This window comes from Ranitomeya imitator, chromosome 2 (genome assembly GCF_032444005.1).
Source record: "Ranitomeya imitator isolate aRanImi1 chromosome 2, aRanImi1.pri, whole genome shotgun sequence".
Classification (NCBI taxonomy): domain Eukaryota; kingdom Metazoa; phylum Chordata; class Amphibia; order Anura; family Dendrobatidae; genus Ranitomeya; species Ranitomeya imitator.
In genome coordinates this window covers 845,822,692-845,837,066 of record NC_091283.1, presented here as the reverse complement: position 1 = coordinate 845,837,066, position 14,375 = coordinate 845,822,692, and the positions used below count along the sequence as shown (strand labels likewise).

The window sequence follows — 14,375 nt, the reverse complement described above, 5'->3', positions numbered from 1 at the left end:
AATTTCTGCATTTCTGCGTGTAAAAAACTCCGATATCCGATTGATATCCGTCCTATCCGCCAGAGAAGTGATCCACCAATGGCCGTGCGCCTCCGATCACATATCCGCCATACAAATCTATTACAAAGAAGGTTTTATAGCGGGACGAAGACGAGAAGATAAAGAATCATTCAGACCAATGTCATCTTCTGTAGGATTGCTCAGAAATCCCATCGCTTGGCAGCCGCATAATGATCCTTCCGGGTGGGGGCCTTATTAGCAATACGTTGTCTTTCTGCTTTTCTACACATTCAGGGTTATGGTGAATATCTCATAACTTCCATGGACCAAACAGAAACTTGTGGGAATTGTGTGAAGTCACAATAATCTTAAATGATAAGATAACCTGCGACTTTTATAATGTACCAAGAAGAATGAGGAGAGAACATTCCATCACTGACGGGTGCGTGCAACAATGTAACACAACCACAATCAGTGATAGCAAAAAAACCCTCCTATAACTGCGTCGCTAATTACATAGAAATCTTATTATAGCGACTCCCTGACCCCCAGGACGTCTGGGACTTGTAGTCCGGGCGGAGGAGGCTGATATATCTCCCTATAACGGCCACGTTCCTGCACTACGGAGCAGAACAAGCAGGGTAAGCACAATGTAACATTGTATCACAAGAAACAATGTATCCGGTCGCATCTCCATGTGGTGAGCCCTCAGTGACCGTCTGACTCCGTTCACATTTAGTATTTCTTTCCATATGAAAACTGCAGGTTATGGCCAGAAAACCGCAGGGGAAATCGCATTGATTTTTCTTTATAATGATCATTGTTATCGTAAAACGTTACTTTTTTTCCCGCATTACAAATCGCATAAAAACTGCTACGTGTGAATGCGCCCATGATGATTTATTGTTTCCTTAAACATAAAATAATAAATATTTCAGCAGATCTCGCCTCCATTACTGTTTTACGAGAGGAATATCGATCGTCTGCCGTCACCACAAGGCGGAGAACTGGTATAATGACTGCAATAACGGATATAGTAAAAACCGCCACAGTTACTGCACAGCGTAAGACCAACAGGGCCGCAGCGCCAGGTCGCGGTTTTATTACTTGTTTTATTACTTGTTCACCTAATCTAAAGGTCAGAAAAAAAACTACTACAGATGAACTCCAGGACTAAATCACATCCTGGACTCCAACATACAGACACATGACTTGGCCTGGAATGATAATTTAACTTTCTAAATTTTGTAGTTACTGACAATGGAAAAAATAGAACATTATGCACAACCCTTCTGTAAGTCTATGGAGTGTAGTTCATGTGTTAACCTGAAGGTGTCACTGTTGCAACAATGAATCATTGGGAGCCCAGAAGTTATTGAAATGATCAAATCTGATCTATGTAATATATAGAATAACACAAAGCCAAGAAATACAGATAAAATAATACTAGATAATATATGTGAATAAATATACAGGAACTTATCTATGTAATATATAGAATAACACGAAGCCGAGAAATACAGATAAAATAATACTAGATAATATATGTCATTAAATATACAGGATCTGATCTATGTAATTTATAGAATAATACGGAACACAGAAATATAGATAAGGTAGTATTGGATAATATAATAAATTAAATATACAATATGAATACATAATATTTAAATATAATTCTGATAAAACAAAATATAGATAATACATAGAATAAATGTAAGATATCTGACGTATGTCATTTATAGAATATGAAATATAAAATACAGATAATATATACAATGAAATATATCATGTCTGATCTATGTAATATTTAGAATATATGCAGTCTGATATACACAATAACCGAAAAACAAATATAATATAAAGAAGAAATATATATCATATCTGATCAATAAAACTTTGCAAAATATAATATCTGATGTATCAAATATAGATTATATATAACGTGAAATGTTTATATCAAATATAAATCTATAATTTATCTGTCATCTAATTATTTTGTATTATAATTTGTAGCTTACAATGTTAGAAAAACACTTTTTGAAGCCGGAATTCTACTGAGATTCATTAACTATTAAATATCTCAGAAACTAGAGTCAATCTGACAAAACCAAAGACATATTCTAAATCAGCGCAAAAAACATTCAGACATCAATGGCTGTCTATTATCTATCTATCATCTATCTATCATCTATCTATCTGTCATCTATTATCTATCTATTATATATCTATTATCTATCTATCTATCATCTATCTATCTATCATCTATCATCTATTATCTATCTATCTATCTATCATCTATCTATCTATCTATCTATCTATCTGTCATCTATTATCTATCTATTATATATCTATTATCTATCATCTATTATCTATCTATTATATATCTATTATCTATCATCTCTATCAATCATCAATCTATCATCTCTATATCTATCATCCATTTATCCATCATCTATCTATTATCTATCTATCTATTATCTATCTATCTATTATCTATCATCTCTATCAATCTATCACCTCTATATCTATCATCTATTATCTATTTATCTATCTATCATCTATTATCTCTCTATCATCTATTATCTATCACCTCGATATCTATCATCTATTATCTATCATCTATCTATCATCTATTATCAATCTATTATCTATTATATATAATCTATCATCTATTATCTATGTCTTATCTATGTATCTATCATCTATTATCTATAATCTCTATCAATCTATCATCCATTATCTATCCATCATCTATCTATCTATATATCCATCATCTATCTATTTATCTATCTATCTATCTATCATCTATCTATCATCTATCTATTATCTATCTATCATCATCTATCTACATATCTATCTATCTATCATCTATATATGTATCTATTATCTATCTATCTCTCATCTATCTATTATCTAACATCTCTATATCTACATATCTATCATCTATTATCTATCTATTATCTATCTATTATCTATTATATATAATCTATCATCTATTATCTATGTCTTATCTATGTATCTATCATCTATTATCTATAATCTCTATCAATCTATCATCTATTTATCTATCTATCTATCTATCTATCTATCATCTATCTATGTATCTATTATCTATCTCTCATCTATCTATTATCTAACATCTCTATATCTACATATCTATCATCTATTATCTATCTATCTATCATCTATCTATGTATCTATTATCTATCTATCTCTCATCTATCTATTATCTAACATCTCTATATCTACATATCTATCATCATCTATCTATCATCTATCTATCATCTATCTATTATCTGTCTTATATATTTATAGCACCATCTTCCGTAATTAATGGCTGACAATCAGATCCACAGTCAGATAATATATAAGATCTAAATAATTAATTATATTTAAGTTCTAATTTATGTAAAAATCAACATTGGACAATATTTTGTGTTGCTTTTGGTTAATCTGATTCTGCGGTTACGTTTCCCCAATTTTACGGTTCTGGGGGCTACAGAAGACGCATTCGGGCCAGTTTTTAGAGCGCTCACCTTGACATGGAAGCATTGACTGTAAGAGCGGTGGGGTAGGGATGTCGGAAACCCCCGGTTGTGATCGGGTACACCGGCTGACCTTGCCTTGGAAAGGGGGAAAGAAAAAAAATGGAGAAATTGAGTATAATATTTGAAAATAAATAAATTACATTCCAGCATTCTCATCTAATCAAGACAAAAATCTTGGGGATTGTACGGCGCAGATCAAAGCCGACAATGTGAATGCCATAAATTTGATACGGGCGGCTAATTAAATTTTCTAACCTCAGCTTATGTCAATATAGGGCCTCTCTCTGGGCTGGAACGAGGTGTTTTGTTGTGATAATTAAAGGCGAAGCCTTTGCTTCTTTAATGGAGCCATCACACTAATTGAGGGCTACGCATGCAAAGAAAATAATAATGAATGGAAATTTATACCAAAATAAAGTGCAGGGAATCAAAGGCGTCGAGCGGCGCGCTGGGTCCCTTCCGCTATTTAGATCTTGGTGAGAAAACATTAAATTAACAGATCTTAATTTGTAGCCTTTTGTCACATTAATGAGACTTGACAAGATTTACCGGGGGAAAGTCCCCAAATACTATTGTGGGCAACCAATCGCCAGTCACCGCTCGTTACAATAATTAATGATTACAACAACCTGCACTGGGGGAGATCTTGAGAAAGACTCAGTCGTTCCTGAATAAATTATTGGTCCCTTAACCGCAAGAAGACAGAGACTGCGTAATGACTGCGAGGAGCGGGCGGGGGAAGGGAGGCTGCGTTTACTGACACATTTTTCCAACTTCTTCTATCTACACTTTTATTTATTCCATCAGATACAGGGGGACGGGGTGCAGATAGCCCCCCAATATACCGAAGATCTGAGGTCTATAGCATTCATCAGATAAGGGGGGACATATAACAAAAATGCCAGATAAAAAGATAAACCTATAGGTTCACTGCACTCAGATACCGGGGGTCTGTGCCCCATAAATGATTGTAGCAGCCCTCGTCATGTTCAGGAGGGGCAGTACCTCATGGTATAGACTAGACATGGTGGTGCGCCAGAGAGAGCCCCCACAAACTTTGCAGGTTCAGGGCAGCACTCCAGATTGGCAGCCTACTGTTTTTTTGGATATGAGGGGAGACTGCGACATATGGAGACCCCCACATACATTAAAGAGGACCTGTCACCAGGTGAAAAGAGGCCATCTTCTTCTCTTATGTCATTCCCGCTGCTCTGCTGAGTTTTCCGCCTTTTGTTTCTTTTTTTATCTGCCATACGCTTCCAGAGATACGGGCCATTTAATTAGTGCTATTAGGGGGCGTGGCTCACATGTTAATTATGCAGATTCGCCTAAGCACACGCCCAAGAGGATCATGCGAGCCACGCCCCCTTGCTAAAGACTATAACAAATAGCGAAAGGCCCGTATTTCTGGCTGAATAAACTCTGGAGAGCAGTGAGAATAAAGTAAGAGCAAGAACTGCCCACCAGGCCCCATGTAGGACGACTCCGGACACTTCATTCATCAAATTCACTTTACATTAAAACGTAAAATAATAAAAAATGGTAAAAACACTGGAACTGCTTACTGTGGTACTAACCATCCTAGCGGATGGGGGATCTGTCCTACGGCGCCCGGTGATAAAGGGTAATAGGGTGATATGTCTGGAGGGTGAGGAGGCCGAGGGATTCCTGGGGACATAAAAAACAGATTTAACAATAAGGAATATGAAACAAAGAATTAAAAAATGACCAAAAAAAATAAAAAAAAAATGCAATAAAAAAATGAAGAAATCTAACAGTAAAAGCCAAAGTCATGTTTACGCAAAACCAAACATAAAATGATAATGAGCACTGAAAAGGAGGGGCTCCATTAAAAACACCAAAATGGGCCCCTTATTGCAGGGCTTTCCACCCAGGCCCGGTGTTCGCTCCCCTGTTCCCCCAGGACCCCTGTCCACTAGGTGATTAGGATCATCCAAAGTGATCTCATGAATGGACTATAGCAGTGGTCAGCTGCTGTAGAACTACTAGTCCCAGAATGTTCTGGAAGTTGGAGTCTCTAGAATATATTAGACAATCGCTGAAATATCAATCCCTAAAATGTTGTTATCAGGAAAGCTGCATCAGGTTTTGGAGACTACTTTGAGTATATCTAACTCCTCCACATAATTTTTGGGGTATTACTAGTTAAGCGATTGTATTCTGTACAGATTCAAATGAACCTTTTCTTTCAGCAAAATTCTTCCCTTATGGCAAATGAACTTTCCTACAAGTGGAGCAGTGGGCAAGTGTCCCAGAGTTCTCCTTGTCCTAATGAACCGACTGTAACCTGCACTTCTACTTTCCCCGTGAGGTCATTTCTCTGCCGTTCACAATGATGCATGAATAAAACAGACACAGCTGCAGGGAGAAGAGATGTAAAACAGGGAGGAAGGAGGAGACGGCCGCCAAAATCATAAATAAATGATCACCGCTGGCACAAAAGACAGGTGGACGCTCGAATCCGCCGCTAAAAACATCATTTGTAAAACTCTTCAGCTGAGAACAGAGAGTGGGAGGAGGACACACTACAACTCCAGGATTTCTTCTGCGCCTGCACCTTTAAGAGGCAACAGTTAATCAAGGTGGGAAGAATATTCAGAAATAAGGGGCAAAAAGTAACAATGTATCGAGTGCTGTCACATGCGCCTGGATCCCATGATGGGCGCCAGAGTCATGGAGAGGGCTGCAGGGAATATCTGATATTCACGTGTCAGAAAAAGGCTAGAAAATTGGCCAAAAGTCTGAGCCTGGTCCCTAAATCTGGAGCCCACGGTCACACTGATGACTCCCACTAGACTGTAGCCACCTGGACACTCCTAAAAGAAAGGGATCAGAAGTACCATTGGGGATCTTGTCACATGACACAAAGTCAAGACTCTGGAAGACCCTCTAAAAGTGATGATGGGAAATACAGGAGAGACCTTAATAGCATTAGCGGACATTACAACCCCCGGGCGGGGCAATCCACGTCACACAGGGAGCACCTACCTGTTTTGGGGTCCACATCCGCCTGTAAGTGTGGTGGGGGGTTCCCAGGGGTAAAGTGCTCATTACTGTAGGTGATAAGCGGTGTGAGAGGGTGGACATGATGAGGGTGTTGTACTACTGGCACTTTATTAGACTGCGGAGACACAAAGAGAAATCACATTTAATGAACAGAAGACCACAAATAAGATGGCGTCCTAAAGCGTGAACATAGAAGTCACCATTACAGAACATTTCCACCTAGAAATAAAACCAGAATATTTCCCAGGAGATATAGAGGCCATCGCTGTCCTGTTTCCGGGAAAGTTGGGTGCGGTAAATATTAAGCTTTTCAGGATTTGGAAAATGGCATATTACAAAGCGTCATCGTCGACACGAGCGCGGCGGGTGCCACATGACAAGATGGACAGCTGTTATGTGGGAGTCTGGGAAAGCAGGGTGCATAGTGACGACTGCCATATTGATCGTCACCCAGCTTTCCCAGTAACAGATGTAACTGCGGAACAATAGAACAGAACTTCTATTTTATGAATACATTGTAGACAATTTTATTTCAGTTTTATAACGACGTTCAATATTTTCCTGTCTTCTTCCCATTCTACAACAGACCACGACCCCATCCACAGTCGGCCTTCATCAGGGAGCACAGACAATAAGGCTATGTTTCCACGTTCAGGAAACACTGCATTTTTTTTACGCTGCGTTTTTCCGCAGCGTCAAAAACGCAGCGTCCAGATGTTACAGCATAGTGGAGGGGATTTAATGAAATCCCGACTCCACTATGCAGGAAAAAACGCATGCGTATTTGCCGCGAAAACGCACATGCGGCGCGTTTTTTCAGAACGCAGCATGTTGCTACAATGAGCAAAACACGCAAGAACACCGCAGGTGACCTGCCAGTGACCTCAGGTGCAGATTTGGTCAGGATTTTACCTGCATAAAATCCTGACCAAATCCTGAAGCAAGCCTGAACATGGACACATACCCTAAGGCTCCGACTCATCACTGACGGATTTATCACTTTTTTGTCTTCATTGTTGTGTTGTTTGCAGTAAATTATTCAAAATGTCATAAGCGAACTGACTAATTTTGTCCAAAATCAAAGTAACCAAGTAAAAGTGACTTTAAAAAGGCCCAAATTACGGTACATAAAGAATTAGGCGCAGACATAACAGTCACTTTTCCTGAATCCTAATTTGCTTCTTTTTAAGTCACTTTTCTTTTTCTATCTTGTGATATTCATTGCTGTTTTTTGTGTTCAATTCTTCAAAATTTCACACGCAATTTATTAACTTTGTGCAAAATTGGAATTATTTATTTTTGTCTTTAACTTTTTTCACCACTTTTTTAGCACAAAAAGTTGCATGATCTGCTAAAATGTTGCAAAATGTGTGAAAAAAAAAACAGTTTCAGGTATCTATAAAATATTTTGCGCAAAAAGTTTGCGACTTTTTAAAAAGTTGCAATTGATGAATCAGCCAAAAATATCTGTAGACCGCAAACTGCCCACAATGATGAACATAAAAAAAAAACAGGTGAACACATAACATAGATTAAAAAAAGTGCAAATTAAAAGAATCACAAGAATAAATGAAAAAAACGGCAAAAAAACCCTGAAAACTGGACAGAAAACGGCGCCTATGCAGTAACGAACCGGACCTGTGTAAGAACCGTTTTTATTTCAGAAAAAAGGCTCAAAGACAATAATGAATTGGGGCAAATGTATGAAGATTGTACCCAAATTTTCAGGTAGGGAAGTCACTGTCTCCCCTGCGGCTCCTCCTGCAGCTCCCATAGGAGAGACGTATTGAAATAACCAAGAAGTTGTCGGGTTTGCTGCTTCCATCCCCCAAGTCCTCTCTGCTCTTGGCAGAAGCTGAAGGACATATTGTAGGAATGTTTTAAGAAACTTTTTTAAGCCACTGTGAGCTCATGAAATCAGATAAAAATGCTCGCTACTTTGGTCTTTTACCTTCTATGTGATTTTAGAGCAAGGAGTCCGACGATACACTAGAATGTCACACACAAATGTTACCTTTATGCAAAAATTTCTAGTATCCAAAAATAATCACTTGGCGGGAGTAAATTCATGTCAAAATTTTATGCATTTTTAACAACGAATTGCTGCAAACATCTGAATTACAAAAACGGCGTCCACAATGGCGAACAGAGAAAAAAGCACAAGTGGAAAACTATAAAGGAAACTTAAAAGAGGAATTTGGCGCCAATCCCCCCCCCCCCAAAAAAAAAAAAAAAAACACAGAAAAAGACTGAAGAAAGATGCTAGTGTAATGACTCGGACCCATGGAGAGTATGTACCCGCTCACTGATGGGACAATTCTTCATCCTCGGTCTATGATCTGCACGTTTGAACAAAGTGGCAAAACCCGAGCAGATACATTTCTCGCGTTATCTGAGGTCACATGACTTTCCCTGTAATCCGGGCCGCCGAAAATAATGACAACTATTTTAAAAACGCTTCATAATTGTCTGACAACTGGAAGCGAGGGGAGGCCGGTCGGGGACTTTACCGAAACTATCCGGAGCATTTCCAGGTCAGATGCTGCGGTTTTGCTCCCGGATCTTTTTTTTAATGATGGTTTTATTGCACCATCGATTATTAAAGCTCCTGTTTACACAAACACTCGACTTTTACAAACCGTTTGCAAAAAAAGAAAACACAAAAAACCTTCCCTTCCAAATAACAGCGGATATTTATTGTGCATCTGATCACGGTATAAACCTTGAATATTTTTCTTTTTTTATCTTTTTACTTCCAAAAATTTTCCAAAACGTCTCTTGTTTTTGCCCCGGCCAGTGTCGTTCCAGACTCGGATGTGTCCCCTGCTATACGTTCTTCGTGTCGTCCTTCCTACTTCTTTTTGGAGGACAGGACTCTCAGCAGTGCCGGGCCCGTTGGTTCCTTCCTCCCAATGACAGGGCCCACCTCCTCTTCTCCCCTAGCAATTTTCTCCTATGATGGCATAAAGGCATGGCATGCTGAGGCGCGAGCCCCACCACCTCCTCTCTGACTCCCTCCGATTCACACCCTTTTGTGATGCAAGTCGGCGCAGCGGGTACCCTGCCTTTAATAGCGTCCGAGGCCAGCCCCGCACAACCTCCTGATTTGTTAACGCGCACTGTATCTCGCTCCCGGAGTCAGCAGCCCCCTTTATACAGCCGGGATCTAAGGACCTGCCTTGTATATTCCGTGACATTGACGAGATCTTGTTTCGCCCGCCATTCACTTCTCAAAGACTTTTATCACAAAAACTAAATGGCGGCGAGCGCAGTGAGCAGTGCAGCGAGGAGTCACAACATCCACTCTCCGTAGAGGCGCCTCCCCTGTAAACACTGGGACCTGCGCGCCGGGGCCAGGTTCACGCTTTCATCCGCACAAACGCTGCACGGATTCCCGACATGGGAACCACTCAGACCGAAAATCCATATTCCCCAAGGTGGTATTGAGCCGGAGTTTTACAAGGCAGAACATTTAACCAGATTATGTGGCCGGCAGATAAAGACGCTCTCCTAGTAATGGCTGAGCAGATTACAGCCTAGATATGGCCTCATTTCCATAAGCAGCTTGTATTAATACCCAAGGAGCGGCGGCAGCGCGACCTGACAAGAGCTAAATGCTTATTACATCACGTCTTCTTGTTCTCTTCCACAATCGGAGACACAAGGATTCTGCCCGTTAAGGTTTCTCTTGTTTCCGTGAAACGTCTTAAAGCCTCATGAGCTCTCGTCAATGGCGCCAGCTGGTAAACACAATGGACGTCATTGTACACCGGCCGTGGCTCAGAGCCGGGCAACTACGCTGTGACAACCAGGGCCCGGTTGTATGTTTGTTTTTTTATTTTAATAAAATAATTGTGCAAAACTCATAAAAAAAAGTGGAGATTTGCAGAATTTATTGTAACATTAAAACATGCATCACCGGCTACGAATACAATAATTGAATGTGAATATTAATAAATACTTTGCAACACAAAATTAAAGAAATAATAATAATGTTAGTGTAATAAATTAATACAAGTAGCAGAAAAAACTCCTTTATATTACATAATAAGTAAAATATTTATAGGAAGATAAATAAAATTGTATTTAAAGATCAAATATATAGAGATATCTATCAGTTGTCAGGGGTCCGTGATTTGGGCAATCGCTCCTTTATCAATCAGCTTTGTATTTTGATAATTTCATCGCCCCGCTGTTCCAGTATTTGTTTCCGGTCCTTCAAATCAGCATTAAAAGGCAATTAGCCAACATGAATAATTTAGTTCGGCGGCGCCCCTAGAGGATCTAGTGAGAATCTCAGGAATTGGAGCCCAAGCTCAGGGGCTGAGCCGGGCAATGCATGCAGCAGGTGAGTAGTCCACCAACACCTGGTGTGCACCATTATATTGGCGCACAGTCATGTGTCCACAGGTCCCCGGAGATAATTTGGTAATTTTAGGATCATGTAGAAATGCAGGAAAAATGTATTAGCTTCAGATGGTACAAATTGGATATATGGGACAAATTTTTAGATATTTGAAAGCAATAGGAAAGCAATGATAAACCCCTTCAATTAGCCGTAGGTGCTATAAGGAGGGCACTGGATGCACCAGGCAAAAAATAATGTGTATGTGTATATATATATATACCGTATACATACATAAATTTATATCACATAGTGGCGTGAAATTGAGGGATAACGGGAATTGTGGGGTTAAGTCACTTAGAAATAATCTATTGGCTCTCAGTGCATTGTACATTGTATAACAGGTTGAGACACAATTTAAATCAGGTCCGACCTATTATTTCCTCAATGTGTCAAACAAGAAGAAGCACAAAAAAGATACCAATGTCGTAAAAGGCTAAAATCCGTCCTGACTACAAGAAATCTCTCAATAAACCTGATAAAAAATATATATCATAAATAAAACAAAGTAAAATCCTTGTGTATACATGGATGACATACTGATCGCACCAATACTACATCAGGCCATATGGCCATAAAAAAGCACGACTTGTAATGTAAGGGGATTGCACCCTGCAAATGCATAATGGTTGCAATTTGTTAATGTCTATCCCGGAAGTTGTGAAGCTGAATATAGAATTTCTTGAGCCTATACAGAATGAAATACAGGCAGAAATCTACAACTGGCACTGGTATGTTTTGGTTGATTTTCTGATGTCAATGGAAATTCTTATTGAACAGTAATGAATTCAGCCCAAACTGTCCAAGCAATGGCCTAAAAAGTACATATTATCCTTAATTTAGGATATCTTTCTAATCGTATTGTTATAGGTAAAACTATATCAAAGCTTGTGAATATCTGTACATAAAACAATACAAAACAATTTAATAGACTGTAATTTGTAGAATATATTTTACTATAGCAATTTATCAAAAATTAGGAACAGTAATGGGGTCAAACACAACTCTAACAGCATAAACAATACTGGAAATTCAGAAACATTGACAGAGCCAAAGTCTGGTGCCCCAGCAAGTTCTTTCATGCATTTCATCACATATAATGCTGCTATTTCCTCCATACGAAATTATAACAGATGGGTGACCTCAGTGCACTAGAAAACTGCTATCTTTATGAAATAAGTAATATAATATTTTTCAATGCAAAACAGAAAATTAGAAAGGTCATTATAATTGCATCAACTAAGGGGGATGATAAGAGACTCCTCAACCTCAGTGGGATACATATCGAAATTCCTCAGGATTTTAGATGCATACGCTATGTACGTGTGTCACTTCACCCAAAATATATCAGAAACCTGAACTCAATGATATATTACACGTAAATCCATAAATGCAACTTATAAAACCACATATACAACCAGTAACAAACCCAGGATACACAATACGTTACCAGTCACATACCAGTGCCAATCACACGGCGACTATATGCAGTGCACTATATATTAAATAACAGGAAAACTAGAGTTAATATATATATATATATATATATATATATACACACACACACACAAGAAAAATACATTAGTACCAGCAAAAATGATACACTTGGTAATACAGCTTATCAGATAAATCTTCTTCCTGGTCTTAATTTTGGTCATTATGAAGCCCCCTGAAATTCCTGTAGTGCCGAACCCTATATACACTAGATAGATATAAACTGGTATAATGTTACTAGAATGTTTCCCCATATACAGCCTGTATAATGTCTACAGAGCTGTGTACCCCTATATACAGCCTTTATAATGTTTCCAGAGCGTGGCACCACTATATACAGCCTCTGTAATGTTTGTCAAGTGTTGTACCCCTATATATAGCCTGTATAATGTCTTTGTGGAGACCAGATACAGCCTATATAACGTATGTAGCATGCTATTTCCCTATATATAGCCTGTATAATGTATGTAGAGTACCGTACCCCTACATAAAGCCTGTATAATGTCTTCAGAATGCTGTACCTCTATATACAGCCTGTATAATGTCTGTAGAGTGCTGTACCTCTATATACAGCCTGTGTAATGTCTCCAGAGTGCTGTACCTCTATATACAGCCTGTATTATATTTATAAAGTTCTGTAACCATATAGAAATCCTGTACAATGTCTGTGGAGTGATGTATACCACTATATATACCATATACAATATCCCTATAGTGCTGTACCCTATATACAGCCTGTCTAACACAGAGTTCTGCACCTCTATATACATCCTGTATGTCTGCAGAGTGTTCTACCCCTATATAAAGCCTGTACAGTGTTGTACCTCTACATACAGCCTATATAATATCTGTAGAGCGCTGTACCCCTATATACAAACTGTATAATATCTGTAGAGTGTTGTATCTCTATATACAGCCTGTATAATGTCTGTAGAGTTTTGTACCTCTATATACTGCCTGTATAATATCTGTAGAATGCTGTACTTCTATATATAGCTTGTATAATGTATGTAGAGTGCCGTACCCCTACATAAAGCCTGTATAATGTCTGTAGAATGCTGTACCTCTATATATGGCCTGTACAATATCTCCAGAGTGCTGTACCCCTATAAACCATCTGTATAATACCTCTAAAATGCTGTACCCCTATATACAGCCTGTATAATATCTGTAGAGTGCTGTACCCCTATATAAAGCCTACATAATGTCTGCAGAGGGCTGTACCCCTATATACAGCCCGTATAATGTCTTCAGAGCGCTGTACCTCTATAAACAGCCAGTATAATGTCTGTAGAGTGTTGTACCACTATATATAATCTGTGTAATGTCTGTAGAGTGCTGTAACCCTATATACAGTCTTTATAATGTATCCAGAGTGCTTTATCTCTATATACAGCCTGTATAATGTCTGTAGAGTGCTGTACCCCTATATACAGCCTGTATAATGTCTGTAGAGTGCTGTACCCCTATATACAGCCTATATGTCTGTAGAGTGTTGTACCACTATATGAAGCCTGTATAATATCTGTAGAGTGCTGTACCTCCATATACAGCCTTTATAATGTCTCCAAAGTGGTGTACCTCTATATACAGCCTGTATAATGTCTGTAAAATGCTGTACCTATATATACCAACTGTATAATATCTGTAGAGTGCTGTACCCCTATATAAAACCTATATAATGTCTGCAGAGGGCTATGCCCCTATATGCTGCCTGTATAATGTCTGCAGAGTGCTCTACCTCAATATACAGCTTGTATAATCTCTGTAGAGCGCTGTACCCCTATATACAGCCTGTATAATGTCTGTAGAGTGCTGTACCTCTATGCACAACCTACGTAATGTCTTAACAGTGCTGTACCCCTATATGCAGCATGTTTAGTGTCTGTAGAATACTG

General features: G+C 38.7%; 1 protein-coding gene across 40 annotated transcripts in view; it reads right to left on the bottom strand.

Moving 5' to 3' along the window:
* Positions 1-14,375, bottom strand: part of TCF7L2 (transcription factor 7 like 2) — a 317,280-nt gene that overhangs the window by 23,723 nt on the left and 279,182 nt on the right. For 34 of the 40 annotated variants that reach the window (XR_011318561.1, XR_011318562.1, XM_069754295.1 and 31 more), the window contains 3 exons: positions 6,561-6,693; positions 5,117-5,219; positions 3,540-3,626 (listed from right to left, as the gene is read on the bottom strand). Coding sequence is in view for 38 of the 40 variants with exons in the window: in XM_069754295.1 (XP_069610396.1) it covers positions 3,540-3,626; positions 5,117-5,219; positions 6,561-6,693 (323 nt within the window). In the remaining 2 variants the exon portion in view is untranslated. The remainder of the gene's footprint in view (positions 1-3,539; positions 3,627-5,116; positions 5,220-6,560; positions 6,694-14,375) is intronic. The other 6 variants (XM_069754297.1, XM_069754301.1, XM_069754302.1 and 3 more) reach the window with 1 other exon arrangement.